Source organism: Anguilla rostrata, chromosome 7 (genome assembly GCF_018555375.3).
Source record: "Anguilla rostrata isolate EN2019 chromosome 7, ASM1855537v3, whole genome shotgun sequence".
In the NCBI taxonomy this organism is placed as follows: domain Eukaryota; kingdom Metazoa; phylum Chordata; class Actinopteri; order Anguilliformes; family Anguillidae; genus Anguilla; species Anguilla rostrata.
In genome coordinates, this window is record NC_057939.1 from 28,716,431 (window position 1) to 28,742,154 (window position 25,724).

General features: G+C 42.1%; 1 protein-coding gene and 1 long non-coding RNA gene across 11 annotated transcripts in view; one reads left to right on the forward strand and one right to left on the reverse strand.

The window, feature by feature from the left end:
- ssrp1a (structure specific recognition protein 1a) overlaps positions 1-17,932 on the forward strand; it is a 79,760-nt gene extending 61,828 nt beyond the window's left edge. For 3 of the 10 annotated variants that reach the window (XM_064344030.1, XM_064344029.1, XM_064344020.1), the window contains exons 12-18: positions 6,791-6,923; positions 7,704-7,749; positions 8,665-8,794; positions 9,527-9,694; positions 13,317-13,432; positions 13,660-13,840; positions 17,226-17,932. In XM_064344030.1, coding sequence (XP_064200100.1) covers positions 6,791-6,923; positions 7,704-7,749; positions 8,665-8,794; positions 9,527-9,694; positions 13,317-13,432; positions 13,660-13,840; positions 17,226-17,288 — 837 coding nt within the window. In that variant the 3' untranslated portion in view covers positions 17,289-17,932. The remainder of the gene's footprint in view (positions 1-6,790; positions 6,924-7,703; positions 7,750-8,664; positions 8,795-9,526; positions 9,695-13,316; positions 13,433-13,659; positions 13,841-17,225) is intronic. The other 7 variants (XM_064344025.1, XM_064344021.1, XM_064344026.1 and 4 more) reach the window with 7 other exon arrangements.
- On the reverse strand, positions 2,802-5,316 carry LOC135259524 (uncharacterized). The gene is made up of 2 exons (XR_010331299.1): positions 5,211-5,316; positions 2,802-3,377 (listed from the first exon to the last, which is right to left on the reverse strand). It is a non-coding gene; the product is annotated as an uncharacterized LOC135259524 (long non-coding RNA).
- Positions 17,933-25,724: the final 7,792 nt, after the last annotated feature.

Genomic DNA, 25,724 nt, shown 5'->3' on the forward strand with positions numbered 1-25,724 from the left:
CTGGTCCATGTGCCCTGCTGCCACATGCCCACCATCCCACTGGAGCTAACTTCCTCCACCCCTGCTCACACCTCCTCCTGGACCAAGTGATGCCTCTCTTTGCCTTGGACCTTGTCGTAGCGAGGTCTTGGGATGCTACCAAGCCTTGCATGCCCAGAGGCCATTGATCCTACCAGCACGCTATGCCGCAGCTGTGACTCCGCATGTTCAACTGCCTCTCGCGCCCTCTCCACTTCCTCCCAGTCCTCACTTGAATGCCGGCTGTGGAGACTCTGGTGTCGGTGTAGTTTCTGTATTGCAGCACCTGTCTTGCACGGGTCACCATGAACTCCTTAGTCAGGCTGCTGAATGGGAGCCGTAGCTTGTTCTTATGTCCGTACAAGGCGGTGCTGCTCAGGCTTCGTGGCAGGCTCAACCATCTGCGAATTAGCTGACTTTCCTTTCGAAGCCCTCGACAGTCATCAGTGGGACCTCATAGTAGTGGTCGACCGATATGGGTTTTTCAATGGCCGATGCCGATATGTAGAGAGCAGGGCGGCCGATGGCCGATAGCCTATATAATACCGATATCATGTTGTTGGTTTTTTTTTTTTGCATCTGATAAAATACACTAATAATAATAACAAATGAGACACAAAATTGCTGAAGTTAAATGAACATTTATTTAACATTAATGTTATTGTCTGCATTGTCTCTGCTTAAGTAGATTAATTAATTAATTCCATTATTCCATGCACATTACAATCTAATATACATGGTTATTTTAGCCAGTAACATGTTGTTTTAGATGGAATTTTTATTAATTAATGAAATAGAAAAAAACATTGGGTTATGCTGTAGATTTCAGAACGTCACTGGTATTTAAGGGAGAGCGGGGTTACAGTATGTCAGAAGCGACGTCATGTAACTGCATTATTCTATACATTAAACGCTAGCCAGTAACTGTTTTAGATTAGATTTGCTGTCATTTAGGATGGGAGAAACGTGTTAACATTTAGAAAAGACAATGGTGACTGAGGAAATTTAGGCAAACGTTTATAGCAGGGTGCATGAGAGTTATAGTACAGGGCTCTAAACTTTTTCACCACCTTCCCAAAACTGTCCCAAAGCATATTTTTGTATGTTTGTTTATGTTTGTTGACAGACTCGGTTACAAGCCCAATAGCCAATCTAAGCAATCAAACACATTAAAAAAATAACTTTGTTCACTCTCATTGCACAGCCTACTCATATCATCTACCAAGTGACTAGAGGTGACAACAGTGTTATAGAGCGTAGATTCTGTCCCGCGAATCCACTGCTATCTCTCATTAAACACTGTGCCAAGTTAGCTTGGTGTATTGAAGCACAGACAAACACACACACACGCAGAGGGAGAGAGACACGCACACAAGTGCAGAAATGTTATGTTAGCTAGAAGCCCATTCGTTCCCCAAAAAGTTGTTGGCAAGTTGATAACATTACCGTTAGATTTCGGACTCCTGTTAACGTAAGCCCACTAGTTGAATCAAGGCTCTAGCCCAATTAGCTGATGCAACCGACCGTAACTAACGTTGGGTATCTTATAACTATCAAAGCAATCGCTTACGATAGCAGATAGTTGACTTGAGATGAGAGGAGAGGTTCATCAATCCTGTCTTCATCCTCTGCCTCAGCTGGCTATTAGTGTTACTCTACTGCTAGCAAACTTTTCACTGGCATGATCATGTATATGCGCGAGCGCCATTGATGAAGAAAATAATGTTTACGTAACGTGCTTAACAACAGAAGACCACAGGCTCACCAACAATAAAAGGCTTCACCGTTACACTTGCTTACTGTCCCAAATGACAAATCTGATAAATTTTTTATGGCTCGTCGGGAGTAGGAGTGGGGGCTGGGGACGCCATACAATAGTTTTTCGAGCCCTGTAAGCTAGTTTAGCTAGTTGAAAGCTTGCTAACGTTACTGTTACAATTCCCAACTAAAGTTATGTGCATTTTCTCACTAAAAGACCGGAACCAATCTAATTATACAGACCGTAAACATTGTATATGTTATTAAGATTGGCCAGTTAAATATATTGAGCTTTGAAAGCTAGGAATTTAAGTCTTACCTTTTTCTCTCAGGTACATCCAGCATTGGCACGTTTCCCACTATTCCAAAGCATACGTCTGCCCATAGAATGGCGAAATTGACACAAGGGGGAGTGCTAACATCATTCCACAGCAGCCACACTGACAAGGCTGCCTGGAGATGTGTCTGCAGATATTTTTTGTTTTTCGGCCTTGTGAGCGCAGGCATCGGCCAATGCCGATTATCTCAAAATGCCAGATATCGGCCTGATTAATCGGTCGACTACTACCTCATAGACTTGCAAGGACTGCGTGCTGGTATATCCAGGCCTTGAACTTCCCTGGCAGCCCTGATTTGTCCACTGCCATCAGCCCTGACTCCAACTCCTTGCTGGTTGTTTGGAGTGATGTAGTGTCCTTCAGGGTGCAGTCAAAGACCTTGCCTATGCTATTGACTGGCTTCTCGGTGACAGATGGGACCTGGATACTTCCTAGGGAGAAGCAGAGCTTGTATGTTATCTTCCCTCGCTTCGCAACCAGTGACTTGGACTTCACTGGCTTGAAGCACGTCCACGCCCAGGGGATGTGTTCCTTAAGGCCTTGAAGGATCCATCTGCAACCAGGCACTGATGTAGTTGTCACCGTCAGGTCTGTGAGGCCACGCTAGCGGGACTCACTTGTATAACAGAATGAGTGTGACCAGGCGGTACTGGTTGGTGGTGAACAGAGACAGCGTCACTCCAGAAGTCAGATGCCGAAGTACTGATTTATTTACAGTGCTTCCCAAAAATCACCAATTAAAACAAAAACAAAACATACATCTTAAGCAAGGTACTGTACATTCCCGGGAAACAATAAAAGGGCCTTAGTAACAGGTAGAATTAGTCATTAGTAATTAGCAGATAGCTTTAGCATGATAACATTACCCAGCCCTCACAGCAAGCTGTTCACCCAACGAAAAGAAGAACCCCACTGAAAGAAACTGGCCCCATTATATATATTTCCCATAATTGGGCTAAACCATTCCCCAGGGTATTCCAATTTACATAGCTACAATGGAAAAAAGTAATACATGCAATAACAGTTACAAATTACACCAATTCGAGTCATTTTAACAATACTATGGTTATTCCTTTGAAGTTCATCCTTCGACATACATAATCAATCATATTAAATCAAAATGCGTCATGTCTCAAAATATCGACACCCTCCCTTTAAATTACCTCTTCCACTCAACTGATAAATAGCCACGTGAATGATGCGCACGCCCCCTTGTAACCCAGCCGACAGCTGAATGTGGAAGTGGAGGTGTTTGTGATTGAACTGTGAGTAAAATGAATGTTTGTACTGAAATATAGGAAGGCATATGACAGAAACACAGATGGAATATAAAATTAACCATGTAAAATAATGGGTACCGCATTATTTAAACAGTGGAGATGTTCGGTTGGAAATAAACGGGAATGTGAGCAAATTATTTATGGGTATGACTGAACACTCTGCTATGCTAAACACAGTTAACACATGTGCGAGCTATTCACGCTCTTGGGGACTCATAGGCTACCAAAAAGGAACGGGGGATCCTTTTCACAAGGTCATCCATGAAGGCTCTGATGGGGAGCTGTTGGACACCAGACTTGGTCAGGGGGCCTCTACACTCCACTTCTGACTTAACCAGCATGTTCATAGCTAAGGCAAACAGGATCGCTGAAATGGTACATCCAGTGATTATCCCCTTCTCCAACTGGTGCCATGCTGATGTTGTACTTCCAGAGATGACTCTCAGACTGAAGCAGTTGTAATAGTCCAGAATAAGGTGCCTGATCTTGCCTGGAACATGGTGCCGGACCCACGGTACTTCCATCAGCTTGTGTGATATGGAGCTATAAACATTGGCAAGGTCCAGCCACAGAACAGCCAGGTCTCCTCTACCTTGTGCCTCCAATGAGCGGGGTGACAACCCCTGCGTGCTCAATGCATCCTGGCACATTTGGGACTCCACCCCTTCTGCACTGAGGTGATGATGTAGGAGTACTTCAGGAGGTACTCTGTCATGCATCGAGCAACGATACTAAAGAATATCTTGCTTTCAGTGCTGAGGAGTGAGAGTTCTGAACTGCTTGATGTTACTTTAGTTCTCCTCCTTTGAAATCCAGACACCCTCTGCAAATCTCCACTGCTGTGCTACCTTCCCCTTCCTCCAGATCACCCTGAGGATCCTCCATAGCTGGTGTAAGAGCCTGGGGCACCTCTTGTAGACCTTGTATGGCACTCTACTTGGGCCAGGGGCAGAGCTTGTTCTGGCAGCTATGAGAACTTCCTGAACTTCCTTCAGGGTAGGTTCCTTGATGTTGCACTCATAGGTGGGATCTGGTGGTGTTATCAAGGCTCTGCAGTTCGCTAGGTCCTACTCCCGAGCTCTGACACTGTAGGAGCTGTTGAAGTGCTGGTCAACCTCCTCTTTAGAGCACGTGAGGTGGCCGCTTTGTTTTTGCCCAAGCAATTGCCTGGTGAAGCCAAAAAGGTTTGCAATTAAGGCTGCACGCTTCCTGGCCCTCTCTCTGCCCCTTCTTCTGTGCCGCTCTGCTCTGCATGGAGTAATAAGTTTGCTCCTGATGATGTTCCAGAACTCTGCTAATGCGGCCCTGTCTTCCTCCCTCGTTCCTTGTACTGCCGCCTTAGAGATCTCAGTTCCTGCCTAAGCTGGCTGATCCTCATCTCCCATCAGTTTGGCCCACCAGGGTTTTTGGCTGCACGTTGCTCCTTAGTACCAAACCTTTCGGCTGCAATGCTGATGATGATTGATGCCTCAGACTTGAGCCATCGGTCTGCAAGGACCCCATCTACATCCTCATCAAACTCTCTCTCCTTGTTGGCTGCTGGCCACTTGACCCGATGATGTTCTGACTCTGCGCTTGGAGGTGGAGCCCGTGGAACTTGAAGGTTCCGGGCACTGTGGGGTGACTCCAGGCCTGTGTCTCACCAGGTATTGCTCCTGAGCGTTGCACCACTTGTTCTCCCCTTTAGCATCTCATCTTGGCCTGGTGGATCTTCAGGCCGCATGGGTTTTTGCAGACCTTTCCACATATACACTGCACTCATAGTCGATAATAGTAATCATTGCTGCATCCCGCAATGCACAACTGAAGGTTCAACTTCTTCAGTAGTTTTATTCTCCTTCCGAGAGATGAATAGCTTTAAAAAATTTGGATTTATGTGAGACGTGAAGATTACTAACGTAACAGAGCTACAATGAGAGGCAATATTGTAGCTTTTTTACTAATCACCCGGCTTACTAAGTAGTAACCTAAATCATTACAGGGCTGCCAACTTTGAGAGAGGCTTTTCCCCATTCAAAATGGGATTGTTCTACTGGCGGAGTTTGGGAAGAAAGTTGCTCGCTTTACTTACAATAACTTCTCTCACATCAAGCCCATCTGTACAGCGGGATGACAGGTGTATGCAAATGCAAACTGCAAACACACAGAATTAAGTTCAAGAGCCAAGATTCCATTGACCTGTTGAACGAATTTCTAGCAAGCCACCTCAAACGCTAACATAGTTATTTCATATTTATTATTTATTCCAGAGGACTGAATGCTGTTACCTATTAAATTGCAAGTTTTGCAGAAATACACACATTAAACTGTATAAATGAACAAAAATCACATACAAATACATTTTGTCAACTTTGAGACTTGGGACATGAACATTACTTAGTCGCAATGATGAAATGCCTTTCTCACACCTTTTTCATACCTTTCATATACAAAGGCGGGGCACTTCTAAAATATGATCTCAGTAAAGTTACATTAATTGCTACCGGTGGTACACGCCTCTGGCAATGCGCTGGGCAACTTCCAACATATTTGCTGGCACAGAAAGAATAGCCCCCGGAGGATAACGGATACATTTTTTCTACATGACAAGGTAGGTTACGGAGTGCTACCAATAGTTTGCCTATTTTTATATACAGTAGCAAATGTTTATATTTTGCCTTCTAGCCCGCAGCCCTGATCGATAATAGGTGCTCTCATTCTTCTGGGGTATAGCCAATTAATGTTAAAACACATTTAGCTACCTTCGTAATCACACAGGTTTGACGACTCATAGAATTTAAAGCCCTTTTATAATTTACTTTTTGTTGTAAATCGGGTTAAACATCATTTTCAGTTAATTTGGGTGAGTGAAAACGGGTGTCTCTGCCATCTCCCTTCCCTTAACTTCACTAGCTTCAGCTTTGACCAGAAGTAAGCGAGGCTGTGTACCCAAATGTGTTGGTTGTTTGTGTGCATAGAGCATATTGTTTGAATGTGTAGGGGGTTGGGTAAAGGTCCAATGACACCCACCCCCCCCCACCCCCCTCCCGGTTTGAGGTTCACAGTAATGACGATGTGGGCGGTGTGTTGTGAGAGTTGCATTGTGGGAGGTGCCTGAGGCCTTGCTGATGGCACTCCACTGCCTATGCTCTTCCTGCTCCATCTGCGCAGAGAAAGCAGCCCAATGATGCCACAACTGTGCAGCCAAGCTAAATGCATACAACATAAATATTTTCACAAATTAAAAAATCAGGATCAAAGCATAGATTGCAGCAACTAATTTACTTTAACTTGAATTTTTACCTGCATGTGACACAAATTTCTCGGGATGTATTTATCACCTAAGGTGAAAGAACTTTCCCATCTAGTGACTGACCTCTCCATGACCTCTGACCTGTTTGTCTCTGTCCTCTGTAGGGCATGAAGGGGAACGAGAACATGTACAGTGACTCCGACGAGGACCAGCACGATGCCTACCTGGAGAGGATGAAACAGGAGGGGAAGATCCGAGAAGAGGCTAACGACAGCGATGACTCTGAGGGAGAGAGCGGTGAGGGGCGGGGCTTCTGAATCTGGGCTCTGGGTGACCCCCCCAGGCGGTCCACCAATGAGTCCTAGGGGGGTGTCTGTGAAGTGGGGGGGGGGGGGGTTTCATCCCCTTTCTTTTCTATAAATTTGGTGCCCAATGTGGGACTGAGTATATCCAATTCCCGTCCTAACTTGGAAAATCCAATTGCTATTCATAGGCGCCACATTGAAGTACGAACCCTCGCTGCTGATTCGAGAAAATTGAGACCTATGCGTTTCTCCTTCAAAACATGTGGTGTTGCTAGCATGTGATCTCATACAGTGGAGTTTGAGGAAGACATTTCATATGCAGCTATTAGCGTGCAGTCCACAGGTCCCTGACCAACTAGTAGAGGTCGCTAGAGAGCGATGAAATGAAGATACCTAATGCTAGGCTCGGACTACACAACCAAGAATATCTTTGGAGTGCTATACAGCTCACTCTACCCAAAATATTATCCTGTACATTTTTGTACACTGCATTTTTGCAGTGGTAATAACATCACGTTCCAGACATGCTATGATGGTTTGGTGTGATGAATAGTCTCGGCTGCAGCCTGCAGAGGTCTCTGTATGAAGATGGCAAAGATGTGGGGTCCGCAGTTTACAGTGGTCATTTTTGGGGAACCCCCATGATAGGGTTTCAAAAAGTGGTGTAGCCTGCTGGTGTTCCTCGCGGGGGGGTTGGTGGGCAGACAGGACAGATCAAGTTCTCACAGAATACTGCTTGATTGTTTTTTTTTACCCTGTCTCTCCCCTTCAGATGAGTCATTCAACCCAGAAGAGGAGGATGAGGATATCGCAGAGGAGTGAGTGAAAAACTTGTCCATCTCCTTTGGCCCTTCCCCTGTTCTTCTTTCCCCCATGTCCATTCCATTTTCAGTTCTCTTAACTTTCTTTGCAGACCGTTTCTTTACATGCGCACCCCCCCCACACCCTGATATTACTGTCAGAGCTAAATGAATGGCCCTATTTTCTTTCTCCCTCTTCCTCCCTCTCCTCTGTCCTCCTTTCTCTTTTCCTCTCTATCCTGCTCTCTCTAGATTTATGAAAATATAATTGAAATATAATATAACTGAAATGTAATTACATTTTGGCCATTTCTTCAGAGGTTAAATATTAAGGTACGCTAAACTACCCTTTAAAATAGCTGTTTTATGAGCTGATGTTTTACATGGTGTTTTAAAGCATTAGAGCAATTAGAATATAAGAGGAGAGACTGGCTGTCAGATCAGACAGCACTCTACAGCTGTACACAGCCTCTATCCCTGTGTCTGCTTCGTACCAGGCTTTTAGTGCTATTCATCTTTAATTCTGTTAATCCAGGCGAGTAAAATAGGGATTAGACAGCCGTAACTACAATCCATAATTGCAAGAAATGGAGAGGACCTCCTGCAATCACTGAGTACTTGAGTAACTACTGAGTCTGACAGTGATTGGTGGTTATAATGTTGTTGCCAACATACTCTGATTGGGGGAACTTTGTTTTTACCAAGGTTGACATTGCAGCTGTCTTATCCCTGAATCAATTCAGGAAATGAATTTGGAAACAATTCAAACCGTTCTGTGAAGACTTCGCAATAATTTCTTTGTTTTCCTGAATTTATATTTAAATAGAACTGACCCTTAGCTCCAGACTACTCTGTGTAGTTGTTAACCCCAGAGACTCAAGCTCTGTTTCCTTGGTAACACTGAGCTCTGGGATCTGTCCCCACCCCTCACAGGTATGACAGCAATGCCTCGGCGAGCGACAGCAGTGCAGATGACAGCGATGATGGCGGCAAGAAGAAATCCGCCAAGAAACCCAGAATCACTGAACGCAAGGAAAAGAAACCGCGCAGGAAAGAAGTGAGAGTGAGCATGAGCGTGAGAGTGGGAGAGAGAACGCAGGTGCAAAGATGGAGTGAAGGAAAAGGAGAGAGGAAACTGACTAAAAACGAATGCTGACTCGGAGTTTAGTTGCCTCATGCATGTCTGCCCTCAACTTTAAGGGGACTGTACTATACACACCCTATGCTGGGGCTCTGCTATATACACACTAGGGGGGCTCTACTATATACACACTATACAGGGACTCTACTATACACATTATGCAGGGACTGTGCTACACACATACTGTAATGGGGCTCTACTATATACACACTATACAGGGACTACTATACACACTATACAGGTACTCTACTATACACATTATACAGGGACTGTGCTATACACACACACACTACTGCTACTCTGCTACACACACACACTGTACAGGGATTACTAAACACACTATACAGGGACTGTGCATTATACAGGGACTGCTATACACATATATCACAAGCGCTGCTATATGCTACAGGGTTTGCACTATACATACACTATACAGGGACACTAGTATATGCACACTATACAGGGATGCACTGTACACACACTATACTGGGACCTCTAGTATAGTATACACTATAGTGGGGCTGCACTATACACACTATGTAGAGGCTCTATTGTACACACATTGTAGAGGGGTGTAGATCGTGGGTGTGCAGAGAGATGCTGTTTTGGGGAGGGCCATAGATCCAGGGATACACTCATTTTTATGTCTCATAGAAGAAAGCGAAGGACGCTGGCGCCCCCAAGAGGCCAATGAGTGCCTACATGCTGTGGCTCAACTCCAGCCGTGAGCACATCAAGGCCGAGCACCCCGGAATCTCCGTCACTGAGATTTCCAAGAAGGCTGGCGAGATGTGGAAACAGCTAAGCAAGGATAAGAAAGAGGTGAGAAGTCATCTTGTGTTTTCCTTTCCTCTTCCATCCCGTCATTCTTGAACTCCCTGCGTCTTTCTTTCTTTGAGTAAAAATACTTGAGGGAGAGCTTGATCACTGGTTTACAGGAGATATTTTCTTAGGGAGGTCTTGATAAGAACACACGTAAGCATCCAGTTGCATTGATTGCAATTTATATGTGTGTGGTAATTTAGGCTTTTTTTGTGTGTTAATGGTTTGTGCAGTAAAAGGGTTTTTCGAATTCTTGCCCATTTAGGGGGTGCCCTATTTAAAGCTTTATAACTCCAGGTACAAGCATCACTGAGACTTGAAAGATGGCTTAAATGAAGAAAAACATTTGTACCATTTACAATACTAACAGTTGGATTCGTTTATATTTATAATTTTGGTAGAAATAAAGTGTCACAAATGCAGTTATCTTGTTGAAAATGCAAAGATTAAGTTTTTTTAGTTTGGAATGAAATACTGAGAGATTTCATAGGTAAAACATAAAAATGTCCTGCATCGTAAACTCCTTGCCACAAGTGTGAAAAATCTGAGGGTGATGGGTATGGGCTCAAATTAATGCCAAAAGTATTTTGTACTTGTAAGCAATGACGTATGCTTGCAACTCATGGTTCGTGTTTGTACTCTGCAAGTTGAACCTGTAAAAAAACGTTGTGTTTGTGGATGTAGATTTTCGTGAGGGGGGAGGGTCACGTCTGTAAATTAAAATCTACATGTGTTTTGTGATCTGAAGTGGTTTATTAACATTTGTGAACAGAAAAAGTATGAATGCAAAACAGTTTTTTACGTGCGACACTCCCTCTACATGCAACGCCCAGTTTACAAAAAGAAAGCTATAGACAGACTTTTGGCACTGTTTTTACGCTTCCGGTATGGAGAGCCAATCGTTCAAGGCATTTTCAACTATCCAGTCAGCGCTCTAGTAGAGACCAGGGTTGCCATGTTGGGCAATTTTCCCCCATTGAGTCTCCAAGAACGTCGTTATTAAAGGGAATATTGCAGGTTGGAGAGCCCAGTGAGTCAATGTGTAGGAAAATGATGTAGATTTTCATAAAAAACTATACTTATATATACACTACCGTGTCTTCTGGAGTCGTTTTTGTGAGAGAATTTTACTTACCGCATTTAAAAAAAAAAAAAAGAAAAATTTAAAACGCCAAACCCGGAAGTGACGTAACAAAAGGGAGTGAAGTCAAGTTTTACAATAAGAAGAATGGGTATCATGTCATTCTACAGTCAATATCTGGGAATAAATATTGAATAAATATACAACCTTTCCATTGGTTTTACAAGTAGAGATGTCCCTTTTGAGACTGAGTGGTCATATATTGTCTTTGACAATCTGTTTGTGAAATATACATGCATTTGTGACGCCTGGGTACCTTGCAAAATAGCTGTGCGTAATACCACACGTGTTTAGTGTTGTTTCCGTTTTTAGTACAGTCTGGCTTGATTGACAATTCATTTATTCAGTAGGTGAGAGTATTAGCTTTCTAACGATGTATAAAATGTCTAATTTTGCTTTTGGAACAGCGTTTTATAGGTCAGAGTAACCGAAAGTTTTCTCATCATCGCATTCACTTACACATTCACTGTGGTAGCAGACGCTGAACCTGACGAAAACGTTGTCAACGATATTTCGTAATTTCTTGGAAAATACTATTATTATTGAGGACTTCTGGGCATAGCTAAGCCATATGTTTGCTGATAGACCTAGCTGACAGTTTTTTGGAGCAAAAAGAAAAAACAAGCGAATAGAACACTATCATTGATATGCTATCTCTGTCTCCATCTACTGAACACAGGTAAAATTTCATCATTGCTATGCAAGTGTTACTGTTCAAAATATTTCGGTTATATATCCTACGTTATTTTTGAAATGGAGTGTCTTTAAATAGGTTAGTGGTATTATATAATGTAGATATTTCACACTGTAATGTAAGCGTTAGTAGTTTAATAATTTTTACGAAATGTAGGCCTATATTTAACCTTGTCTGAAAATGACCATTTGAAAAGTTAATGCAGGATTTAATCATTTTTACAAGACATAAGGGCACAAATTCAGAGGAAATAGAGGGAGGGGAGAGAGATGCAGAAGTGAAGTCCCGTCTCTTCACCTGCACAAAACGCTGATTATGATTAAATCCTGCATAAATTCTACTAAATCTATGAAGCAAAAAGTAAGCAGTGTACCCTGTTGTCTCCAAGTCTATCCAAAATGTAAAAATTGTGTATTGCTGTAAATCACAATATAATAATCTATTTTACTAGAAATCAACTGTTTTGACTCAAGTAACTCGCTTATGCATCATTTTCAATTGGGAATTACTATCTTGCCATCAGTACAGGGGTCTACGATATCTAGGGGTCCAGAAACACATCCAAAATCTCCACAAAAATGAATAAAAGGCTTTTTGTCCATTATAAAGCATATGAATGAGCCCCTTATGAAGGTTTAAGATGAAACATTAATATCAGATAAAAAAAATAATGCAAAAACATTGTCACACAATGTGGTACAGTACCTAAATGTGTAATTAATTCTCGTATGTATTTCTGTACTCTACAGTATGTAATGTTTTCTTGTATGGGGATGAGACGACATGAAAACAATATTCAACAATCCACCATGTTTTGGCAATGTTCCAACTGTCACGTCATACTGTAACAAAACTACTAAGCTACCAACAAACGCTTACATTAGTGTGAAATACAACTAAGAACAAAATTATTCATACCCATGCCAAATGTTGAGTTATAGTGAATTTTTATTTGACAAATAAGTTTCTTCTGGCTGGAAAAGACAGGTGATGACAAAAAACGGTAAGACATTGCGTTAGAGATATTAATGAAAAATGTTACCTATTTCTGTTTTTTTACATTTTTACAAAGAATACCATGTCCAAAATTATTTATACCCTTTCTCAGTAATCAGTCAAACGGTTCTTATAATTGCCAACAAGCTTTTTGCACGTCTCCACTGGGATTTTGGACCACTCCTCTTTTGCGAAGATCTCCAGGTCCTTGAGGTTGGAAGGCTTCCTTGCCATCACTCTGGTCTTTAGTTCCCTCCACAGATTCTCGATGGGATTCAGGTCTGGACTCTGGCTGGGCCACTCCAAAACGTTGATATTGTTTTCTGTTAACCATTTCTTGACTTCTTTGGCTGTATGTTTCGGATCATTGTCTTGTTGGAAGATCCAGTGCTGCCCAAGGCCAAGTTGTTCTGCAGACTGCCTGATGTTTTCCTCCAGAATCTTAATGTAGTCCTCTTTTCACATGATACCATTTACTTGGCAAGTTTGCCTGGCCCATTGGCTGAAAAACACCCCCAACGCATTACATTCCCACCACCACGCTTGACCGTGGGGATGGTGTTCTGGGGGTTGAATGCTTCTCCTTTCTTTCACCTGATGAAAGCCACGTTCCTCTGTCCAAACAACTCCATTTTCGTCTCGTCAATTTTTCCAGTATATTAATGTGCGTCTGTAATGTAACGATTTTCTAGTGAATGTCTGTTTCCAGTGTATTAATGTCAGTTTGGGGGTGGGGGGGTAACTGGGGTTTTCCTGTGTATTAATGTGTGTTTGTGGGGTAATTAGTGTAGTTTTGTGTCCCCTGGCAGGAGTGGGAGCAGAAGGCGGAAGAGGCAAAGAGGCATTATGAAGAAGCCATGAAGGAGTATAGAGAGAGTGGAGGCGGATCCTCGGCCTCTGCCAAAAAGTATGACCCTGCAAAGACATGGCAGGGCTCTGCCTCTGTTTAAGCACTTATACTGCACAATTAGTACTTTCTGTTACAATCCTCAGCCTTTATTTTGTCAGTCAGTGTTTCATCAATCATTACTTCACCTGAGTGATGATTTAGTTGCAAGGTTGAGGCAGCACTGAGGTTGGGGAGGTTCTCCTAATTAATTTCATCCTTGTCCCTCCCTCGAACCCTTGTTTCAGAGAGACAAAGAAGAAAAGGGGAAAGAGTGATGAGAAGAAGAAGAAAGGAGGGGGACGTGGAGCAGAGCGGGAGAAGGAGAGGGAGAGGGCCGGGGGAAATGACAGCTTCAAGAGCCGCGAGTTCATCTCCGACTCTGAGAGCTCATCAGCCTCTGCTCGCGGCAACACCAGCAAAGCCAAGGTAACCCAGTTAACCGTCCCACCCATAAAGTTCATGTTAATATAGTGTGTATGTGTGTAGTGTATGCAAACAGTTTATTATGTTTCATTGGTTATCGGAGTCTTGTACTGATAATACTGTTATTTTAGTTGTGTGTCTGAATTGTGTATGAGCTATTGGCTTGATTTTCAGTTGTTTAATTAGAATTTGATGCCAATTGGAGTCTTGTCATCATAGGCTAAAAGGCATCACCATTAGTATGTATAGTCAGTGTTTCCCATAAAATGTATTTATTTCCACGGTCCTCCCAAACAGATTTCTCCCCGCCCAAAAAGATTTTTCGGTACCTAGTTGCTTATTTGTACAAGCAACACACTATACTTTCGTATTTGTTATTTTTCTTTTAAATGTTGAAGTGACAAACAGCTGACTCTTGTTTTGCTGCATGAGCTGGCCATCCCCTCTTCCTGTTGTAGCTGGCGTATGTAGAGCAGAGCAGGGAGGACAGTCCCTGAATGCAAACATAATTAGGAAGACAATTGCGTGAACATACCTGTGCCAGATAACTAAATATTTTTAAGTTTTCCCAAATTTAGCTGTTGCTTTGCATGTGTCCTCTGTCAGAACCGAGACTGCAAAGTTATCAGCATTTGGATTAGTGTCTGCGTTCACCCAGCTGTTATAGTAACAAACAATTTACAGTTAGGCCTGCCTACTTTAATTGAAATTGATGAAAATCATAGTGTTTAGAAATGAGAGCATTTTGGATATCACCACCAATGACGTTAAAGACCTTAACTTATGTTTAGAATTTGTATGTGATTATATTATTCTTCAAATCATTCTGATAGCATAAAGATTTTTCTGAGACCATTACTGCAAAAATAGTTTTAGTTTGGGTTTATTTTACATTCTGTTCATTCTCTTTGTGGCCAGACTCGAAAAATTGACCCCCCCCCCCCCCAAACACATTCACATCGACCACCACAAATAAATTCTCAACCTTTGGGAACAGCATGTCTATTGTGCAGTGTGTATACTACAATCCCAGAATTGTAATGTGTATAGTACAGTTTGTAGAGTCCCAATATCGTCTGTGTGTATAGTCATATATGTATGGTAGAGTCTCTGTGTAAAGTAGTGTGCATTGTAGATTCCCAGTATGTGTGTGTAGTAGTGTGTATAGTAGAGTTCCAGTATAGTTTGTTTGTAGTACAGTGTGTACTGTAGAGTCCCAGTGTAGTATGTGTATAGTAGTGTGTATAGTTCAATTCCAGTATAGTATACATGTGTTACGGATGTTAAACAGTTAATCGATCAACTGTTAATCGTGAATAAGAATGTTGATCGACTAATTTATTAAACTTTTAAATTCCAATAAGCCATTTCAATGAATAACCTCATACTGGAAATTAGATTTTACATAAGGGAGATATTTCTCTGTCATTAGACACAAATGCCCTCAACTGGTGGGAAGCTGACAAGTTCCTTTGACTGGTGGCATTAACTAAATGTCATTTCTCCATTCCTGGTAGTATTAACTAAACGTTATTTCTCCATTCCTGGAACATCAGTGCCTCTGAGCACGTCTCCTCAACAGTTAGTACCACCTACAGTAGCACACCAGACGTGTTTGTTTTGTTCTTCTGCTCTGTCATCAGATTCGTTGTTTCCATTTCTGGTTACTCGATTTGAAAAAGCCGCCATTCGCCATTTACCGCTGGAGGCTCGCTCTCAGAACTTGAACTGTTTTGTGGACAGTGATTACCTTGTTTGACTTTGCGTTTTAACTCATTTTGTTTGATTTCATGTAGCCCTTCAGGTTTGTTGTTGATTGGATTTTCTGCTTGACAATTCACTCATTCTCAACCTTGACTCTCGTTTTGCCCTCTGTTCGCCATATAGTGACTCTAGTTAGGTAGAGTGTTCTAAGCTGGACTACAAGTCCTTCCATCAACACTTATTTTTATTTATTTTGTTATGTTTCCTTTATTATTTTTGAAGGTGCTCTGGGTGGAATTTTGAATCTGCCTTGGAGGTACACTATTCGCACTCTTGGTCTCCAACTGCTGACTTATTGTCCCGAAGCTCAGTGTTGAAAGCTGCCCCATGCCCAGCAACCCTTTGAAGACTAGCCAGGTTTCAGTTTGTATAAAATGACTCTGACAGAGAGCTCTGTCACCAGCCGTGGCTACACTCATACGTAGCACATACTCTGTCCACAAACACTTTTCACCGCATTTAACCAGATAGCATGTCGCGTTCTGTGAGTGCACGCACAGGATTCGCAGCTAACTCTCCAACCCTCATACATACAAACGCAATCACGTAGTACCTTAAAATGGGGGGACCATGTACAAAAGGTGCTGTCATTTCTAAAAGGTTCATCCGATATGGATGAAAATACCCTCAAATTAAAGCAGACAGTCTGCACTTCAACCTCATTGTCATTGTATCCTTTCAAACTCAGTGCTAGAGTACAGAACCAAAATAACAATAAAATGTGTCATTTTTCAATCTGTCCAATGAATTATGGTGCTCACTAAGTTCTTGAACAGAACGGACAATTCCCAAGGGTTTTAGTATATGCGGTGTGCGTCAATACCGATGAAAGTAAAAACGTTATATGCATGTTATTGTCTGCATGGGAATATAGCTGATTGTACAAGGTTAATCTGTTGAACAGTCGTGGTTCCTTTTATCCCACACGGGAATTACCTTATGTTTACGTGCTTACCTTATGTTTACGTGCAATGAATTTTGATGTCGTTGAACTTTGCTTGATCCAAGGAATCCAACGCTAGCTCTTTTTTTTTTTTTAATCGGGCATACGGCTCAAAACTTACATGCATGTAGTGGCGCTAGAGCGCTTGAGGTGGAGACATGAATCTTCGTTAAAAGAATCATGGGACTGTCCCTAATCAGTGTGCCAAATTTCAAAACTTTTTACCATACGGTTTTAGGGGCTGCCATAGACACCCTAGCCAGAAGAAAAAGATAATGATGCATAATAAGATAATAAGAAAAGGTAGAAACACAATGGGTGCCTACGCAGCTTCGCTGCTTGGCCCCCATTTACCTCAGAAATAAAAATGAAGTGGACACACATAGCCTAGCCTGTATGTATGCTATAAGATAAGTATGGAATCAGTGCCAGTTCTTCTGAGCAGTGTAAAGAGCAAATATCGGGTAAAAGGCGGTAAACAAACATCAGTTTTAATTGGTCTTTGTAAAAAATTTTCCCGGCTTTGATCTGGCATTCTTAACCGGTATAGCAGTGTAAAGACGAGCTAATTGAGGACAGCGCTTCATGTGGTCACCAACAAAAACCCTGAGTGACCATTAACTCTTCCTTTTCCCAACATCCCTTTCTCCCTCCCTTTCCCTTTATCTCCCCATTCCCTAGGGTTCAGATGAAGAGGAGATTGCCAGCACATCCCCAAGCTCTGAGGAGTCAGGGTCGGACTGAATTTTTGTGGTTACCATCAAAGTAGTGATGCCACTGCACGCCCACCAATTGACGGGTGCATTGGGAACTGGAGAATCCTCGGTCATTCATTCGCACACAAACACACATACACAGGCTCTTTACATTGACCAACTCTACTTTCTGTAAATACCTTTTTGTTACTCAACGGAACAGACATCAATATTTTTTTCTCTCTAAGTTGCCAACAGTGTGTTTTTTTCCAGTATTCCTGTGAACATTGGTGTTTATTTTTTTGCGACCACCATTTTACCTCTCCATTCTAGATATGGTTATTTAAAATACCGGAGAATAGCATCCTAACCATTCACTGAATTGTTGTTGTGAATTTATCTGGGGTACAGACGTGTGGGCTATATTCCTACCACCTTGTGGGTTATGTTTGTATTGTGGGACTTGTAGTGTTCCCCACTGTCTGCTTTTCACTTACTTGAGAAATTATGGTAAACATAGAAATATAGTCCCCAGATCAGTCTCAATCTTGCTTTAAACCATTTTTTTTAACCTCGGAAAATAGAAGTGAAGCAAACTGTTGGCATAGCACTTTTGTTTCATTTTGTGCTCAGATCAAAATAATAAAATTGTCTTTTTGTAAGAATAAAAAAAAAAGATTTGTCTCTTCCTCACCCTCTTGTATCCATCTGTATTTGTTTCTTACACTAACTGAAAGTTACTCGAACACACTCAGCTTTCCTGGACCTGAACCCGCAAACCTGGGCTCCCATTCTGGGGACAGGTTAGGGCGAGGGTTAAGCAACTGGGCTTGTACGTCTGAGGCTGTTTGTACATCAGAGGCTGCACACAGCTGTTACACCCTCTCACAATGTTACCTAACCTGAATTAAATGCATAACAACTCATAAAAATAGAAAAGATTGGGGATTCAGTAAAGAAAATAAGTGATGGACGTGTGCATTCTCTGCCTCTCCTCCATTTGTATGGCTTTGGAGAGGCCTGCTGTCTTGCAGATGGACTGTAGTTCCTTAATTATTTCCGGTCCCTCTGCGGATGTGCCGATGCACTTCTTACAGAGCGTACCACCCCTGCGTTAATGTGCTCTTACCACCGCACTGCCCCCGCTCTCCAGTAGCGGCGCCGAGTACCGTGGACAATGAGGATGATGTGTGTGATTGCAGCCTGTGGTTCCGCGCTAAGACAAATGGAGGTGCTGTGGGTTTTCTGACTAAAGTAGAGGGACAGAGTGTGGTTTTGGGTTTTGGTGTGCAGAAGGAGGAAAGTATGTGGTTGAGATCTCCCGGGACCCTAAACACAGGCCTAATGCACCTCGTATTTATCATAAACAAACATCATAAATGCCCCTGCGTCCCGGCTGTCCCGAGTAGAGTGGCTGCTGGGCAGGCCAGATTGGGGCTCCTTTACTTTAGCTGCAGTCAGGTGCTCTGGCAGGTGTTGCCATCCACAAACTGCATTAGCTCTGTTTTGTGATTTTTACATTCATGTATTAATGTAGTCGCACAGACTACCATGGCTCCCTGCACCCTTTAGCTGCCCTCTTCCTTTTTGGATTTCCATTTGGGATAATGTTGTAGGTATAGCTGTGTGTGGATAGGTTTGGCCATGCACGTGATTCTGAGGAAGAATTTTGGGGCCTCTGCTAATAGATGGCGCCATAAGAAAATAATTTTTTTTATGTGTATGAATCTTCAACTGTTTCACGCTGCATCTCTGAAAGCCCACACCAGTGTTTTGAATGACCAAAAGTTAGCTTAAAAAATGGCCACCATCAGCCAATGACTTGTAAAATTTGGGATCGGTCAGCCATTATGGGGCACCTTAGCAAATATGCAGGTTTTCAAAGAGCATATCTTTGGCTATTGTTAATGGAAAATCCTACAATTAAAACCAGTAGGTCCTACTCCTTCAGTTGAACAACTTTGCCTCAAGAAGCAAGATCGGCATTCTTTCTGAGCCACTGTCAGCTGAGCTGAGACCAGGCCCTGTTCTCTTAAGCCACATTTCCACCCAAAGTACCCAGAACTTTTAGTCCCAGGAACTACTTTTCAAGGAACTAAAAGGTTCCTTCAGCCCATAGTTGTCTGCGTTTCCACCGCGGTCTAAAGTCCCGCTACGATTAGGCAAATGTCTTCAGCCTAGGTGTATGTAAAATTTTTGCCTCAACTGTATGCGCTCATGGTGTTATGATAAACAGTAGGCAGGGTTCAAATTTTGTCATTGAAGGGCCTTGTTAATTGAAATTGGAAAAGCCCTATACAATTCTGTAAAACAAAACGCATTGATTCCACAGAAGGGAAGGGTCTTTCCTGAACAAAGCAGCTGCACTAATGCTCAATGTCTTATCAGCTGCTGAAAGGGGGAGGGGGGTTACATAAGCCACGTTTCCACCCAAAGTACCCAGAACTTTTAGTCCCAGGACTAAACAAACAGGATATAACAGGCCAATATACAAATTGAAACTGTTTTATATATCCTCTCAAACACATTCGTTATGTTTTTATGCGAACATTCACTTTCATGTCTTGACATCTGAGGCGACAGAATGCATTCACATTCCGCAATAACTGGTAGCAACATTTATAGCAGAAAACATGCACATGTTGTAAACAATTGGCTGTTGAAATGAATTCGACTCATCGTCATTTCCATATAATCACAAAATGACAAGAATAAATAGAACAAAAACTGGGACTTGCATGAAAATTTCAATTAATATTGCAGTGGTACAGCCACCGTTTGCTTTCATCTTTTAAAGTTACTGCTAGCGGAGCAGCTAAATACTTGGTGTGCCCTCCAGATGCAAACCATGCACCATAAATTTTGAGTCCATATGTCTAGTCTTCCTGGACTTTTTGTGGAATTGAAGAATCGCTGAGTAAAATTATGGCAGTTTGAAAAAGCAAAAGGGACGATTACTAGAATTAACCTGTTATTTTACCGACAAAAAGTGCGGAAGGTTTGCTTTTACTGTATCCCCAATGTAAATTACGCAGAACTACCGCATACCTTACATAACTGTGTCAAGTGTTTTGAGTCAATTATAACGGGCTAACAAAGAAAATCCGGATGAAAATATTCAGCAACCGAATTAAATCGTTTGAATGTTTTGGTACGTAATATGCTGTCCCAGCACGAATGCTTAATATTTTATAAAACAGACTTAATGCTAAAGCAAGAAAAGAAGAGCACACGAAATATCCTCAATTTCTCATCTGTAGACGTTGGCAGGCTATAACCAAAAGTAGGCTACTGCTCCGCATAACAAAGTTTGAATTCACGTTATTTTGAAAATAATAAATTGGTTTGCGGCTGCAGATTTTTTTAAATGGCGGTTGAAATAAAACGCTGCGAGTACTCGACCAATCAGAAATGTTCAGCGCTTGCGCCCCACCCCTAAAGTTCCTGTACTTCGAAAGTACTACCCCCTGAGCAGGGACTTTTTTGGGGGTAAAATAAAGTCCCCAGAACTTATTACAGAATTTAGACCCTGGTTCCTGCGGTGGACACGCACTGAGTTCCTCAAAAGGTTCCTAGTTCCTGGGGAAAGTTCCTGTGGTGGAAACGCGGCTTTAATCTATATCCTGCACCTTTGGCCCTGTTCACACCTGGCATTAAAATGCGTCTTGGGTGATCCGATCACAAGTGGACAGCGCTAACTACAGGTGTGAACGCACCCAAGACGCATTGAGATCCGATCACTCAGACCACATTCGTAGGTGGTCTGGGTCACATATGGCCACATTCTTTTAGCAGTGTGAACACAAATGCGGCCTGTGCCACATTGAAGGACCGCCTAGTCAACTGACATCCTCTGCCTAAGCGGAAGTACGTACTCATTTGCGTGCCAGCAGCGTCATATTAAAGTATGAAACAACAAGAAGCCACACTGAATAAAAAATTATACCATGTCATTCTACAGTCAATATCTGGGACTAAATATTGAATAAATATACAACCTTACCATTGGTTTTACTCGTAGAGTTGTCGCTTTTGAGACTGAGCGGTCATATATTGTCTTGGACAATCCGTTTGTGAAATATACAGGCATTTGTTATGCCTGGGTACCTTCCAAAATAGCTGTGCGTAATACCACACGTGTTGTTTATGGCGTTGTCGCCCTTTTTAGTACAGTCTGGCATGATTGACAATTCATTTATTCAGTAGGTGAGAGTATTAGCTTTCTAAAGAAGTATAACATGTCTAATTTTGCTTTTGGAATAGCGTATCATAGGTCAGTGTAACCGAAAATGTTCTTATCGCATTCACTTATGCATTCACTCTGTGGTACTAGCAGTAAAAGACGCTGCACCTAAAGAAACGTCGTCAAAGATTTTTCGTAATTTCTTGGAAAATACTATTATTATTATGGGCATAGCTAAGATATATGTTTGCTGATAGACCTATCTGATATTGTTTTCTGGAGCAAAACAAGCGGATAGAACTGTATAATTTAGGTTGGTTCTCAAATCGCGAAGCTGGCTTTGTCCACGACGTTTGGAAATTTTGAAAAGCGCATAGAGACATATTACGAGTGCGTCAAACATCTTGAGCGATTTGGTTTGCCTGGAACACGCCAAGGAATAGACCCAGTCTTTTTTTGTTTTGATTTTGCCCACGCGCTAAGGTCTTTGCAAACTTCTTCTTTTAATTTCTGGCAGACTAGGCACAGGTAGTGCATTGCTGCAATAGACTGTATAAAAATATACCGGTTAAAAGCATATATATATATTTTTAACCTCCCGCATTTGATCTTTGCAAACGGAAATGATGTACGTGTTTATTTGCATATTGACCGGGGAAGTGAGATCCGATCACAACTGACATCCGTCTCAACTGAATCTGGACACAATCTGGATATATCCGGATACAAAGTACAGGTGTGAACAGGGCCCTAGAATCTGGGTCGTTCCATTTCAATAAAAAAAAAAAACACTTTATTTACAGTGCTTTTAAAGAAATTAATAGGATCCCCTGGTATGCTCCAGCTATAGACCATTTTCAATTTTGAATTGTGACAAAGCTATTTGCAAAAGTACTCACTAGTATACTAGATAAATATATTTCCCATCTTGTGCATCCCAAACAGTCTGGTTTTGTCAAAGGTTGTGTGGCCTCAGACAATATCAGATGTCACATCATTGGCATTGCTCCAAATTACCCATGCTCTTGTGTCGTATTCTCATTAGATGCAGAGAAGGCTTTCGAATGGTTTGCGCACGCTATGAGAGTCATCCAGGAGCGTCAGAGTTTGTACTGACCACGTCTACTAGACAAGGCTGCCCTCGTTCTCCAGGGCTTTTGGCCTTTTTCCTTGAACCTCTTCCATAAGCAAACAGGCTAAATCAGTCAGTATCTCCAATCATGAATGAATGAATCTTAGCATTCTTATAGCACTTTGCCAGATGCTCAAAGTGCTTTACAGTGATGAGGGGGACCTCACTTCACCCAGCACCAATGTGTAGCACCCACCTCTGTGATGCCTGGCAGCCTTTTTGCACCAGAACACTCACCACATATTAGCTAAAGTGGAGAGGGAGAGAACAATTTCTAGCCAATAAAAAAAGGGGATGATTAGGTGGCTGGTTGAGAGAGTCATGTTTGGAATTTAGCCAGGACATTGGGGATCCCTCTACTCTCTACGATTGTCATGGGGTCTTTAATGACACAGGACCTCGGCTTAATGTCTCATCTGAAAGACGGCATCTCCTTACAGCACAGTATGTCCCTCACTGTACTAGGGCATTGGGGTTTATTCTACCAGAGGAAGATTTCCCCCTGCTAGCCCACCTACACCTCTTCCAGCAGCAACTTAGCTTTTCCAGGTGGTCTCGCATCCAATTACTAACCAAGCCGACACTTGCTTAGCTTCAGCCATTTGGCAGAAGCAGGGTGCATGGTGATATGGCTGCTGGCATCATCAAAGACACATCAAATTTCACTATATGCTGATGATATCTTGCTGTATATCACAGATTTTTTCCAATTCATTGCCTCACCTTTTAACCCCTTAGTGCAAATTCCAAATATGCCTAATCCTTGCCCATTTAGGGGGTACCTTATTTAAAGCTTTGTAACTCCAGTTGGGAGCATCACAGAGACTTGAGAAATGCCTTGAATGAAGCTGGACATTTGTACCATTTACAATACTAACTTAGGTTTCTTTATATTCATAATTTAGGAAGAAATAAAGTGCCAGAAATGCAATTATCTAGGCAAAAAAGCAAAAATGAATTTGCTATTTGAATGTGTCCCTTATGAAGGTTTAAGATGAAACATTGATATCAGATTAAAAAATAATGCAAAAACATTATCACACAATGTAGTACAGTACCTAAATGTGTAATGTTTTCCTGTATGGGGATAGGACGACATTAAAACAATCAATATTCAACCGCGTTTTGGCAATGCATCCGATGCATGAAACAAATCCTACTCGGCTAACGACTTAGCTACCAACGAACGCTTACGTTACAGTGTGAAATATCCTCATTCTAAAATATCACTAACCTATTTAAAGACGCTCAGTTTCAAAAATTACATATATAACCGAAATATTTTGAGCAGTAGCACTTACATATGGACAATGAAATCTTATCTGTGTTCAGTAGAGAGATGGGGACAGAAAAATCAATGCTGACTTTCTCCTCTTCTGACAGTCCAGAAAACAGTATATCAGCTAGGTCTATCAGCAGCGTTCAGAAGTTTTAAAGAATAATCATATTTTCCATGAAATGAGGAAACTCATCGATAAAGTTTCCCCAGGTGCAGTGTCTTTTACTGCTACCAGAGTGAATGTGTAAGGAGGCGATGATGAGAGCAAACTTTAGATTAGCTATAAAACTCTAAAACTCTATTCCAAAAGTAAAATTAGACATGTTATACATCGTTAGAAAGCTTGTTCTGTCACCAATTGGATATATTAATTGTCAATCAAGCCAGATTGTACTACAAAGGGTGACAACACCGTAAACAATACGTGTGGTATTACGCACAGAAAGGGTACCCAGGTGTCACAACGGATTGTCCAAGACAATATATGACCACTCAGTTTCGAAATTGACATCTCTGCATTGAAGTAATGGTAAGGTTGTATATTTATTTCAAATTTAGTCCCAGATATTGACAGTAAAATGACATGGTATAATTTTAGAAAAAATTGATTGTTTCGTTATTCAGTGAGCTACGTTTTCACTGCCAAATTGGCATATCTTAGGGATATTGTTGGGTTTATCTTGTTGCTATGATGGAACACAAATTTTTAGTGGTGAAAGAATATTTTTATAAATACACTGGACAATAGTGTCTGTCGTGGTTGGGGGGTGTAGTTGCAGATGAGACTGCAGGGAGGGGGTGCTTGGTAAATGGACGACCAGCGTGACAATCGTGACTCTTCAATTCAGTTTATTGTCATTATACCATTCCAGTATAACAAAAAGTCTTGTTTGCCAGTCTCTCTGGTAATGTAAAAGTTATATATAAAGAGTTCAAGTTGTCATTGGTAGCATAAGTCATGGGTAGTATTACATAGTCATCATCGAAAGTATTGCACAGTGCCATTAATAATTCCCATTATTGCACAACCCGTGTCCATCGTTAGGCTTAGTAATCAGTGGGTGGGGGTGGGGGTGGGGGTCACTAGCTTTACAGCTTTTGGAAAAAAACTGTTCTTCAGTCTGCTGGTCCGTGACTGTATGGTCCGGTATCTCCTACCAGATGGCAGGGGGTCAAACAGGTGGTGGCTGGGGTGTGATGGGTCCCTGGTGATGCAAGGGGTCTCCTCAGACATCTCTTGTCAAAGATGTCCTGTATGGATGGTAGTGCAGTTCCTGTGATACGCTGGGCTGTTTTTATCACTCGCTGGAGAGCCTTGCGGTCAGCCACAGTGGAGCTGCTATGCCAGACTGTGATGCAGCTGGTCAGTATGCTCTCCACTGTGCATCTGTAAAAGTTAGTGAGGATCTGAGGGTGCATTGGTGAGCCTTTTTGATGAGAGAGGAGATGTGGAGGGACCATGATAAGTCTTGGGTTATGTGGACTCCCAAGAATTTAACACTCTCGACTCTCTCAACAGCAGATCCATAAATGTAGATAGGCGTGTGGTTTGTGTTGTATCTCCTAAAATCCACAATCAACTCCTTTGTTTTTTTGATGTTGAGGCAGAGGTTGTTCTTGGTACACCAGCCTGCTAGGAGCTCCACCTCCTTCCTGTATGCTGCCTTATTGTTGTTATGGATCAAACCCACCACTGTAGTGTCGTCTGCAAATTTAATGATGGAGTTTGTGTTATGCCTGGCGACACAGTCGTGGGTAAACGGGCTGAGGACACAGCCCTGCGGGAGCGCCTGTGTTCAGGATGAGTGTAGTGGAGGTGTGGTCTCCCATCCTTACAGACTGAGGTCTGCCAGTGAGGAAATCCAGGATCCAGTTGCATGTGGAGTTGAGA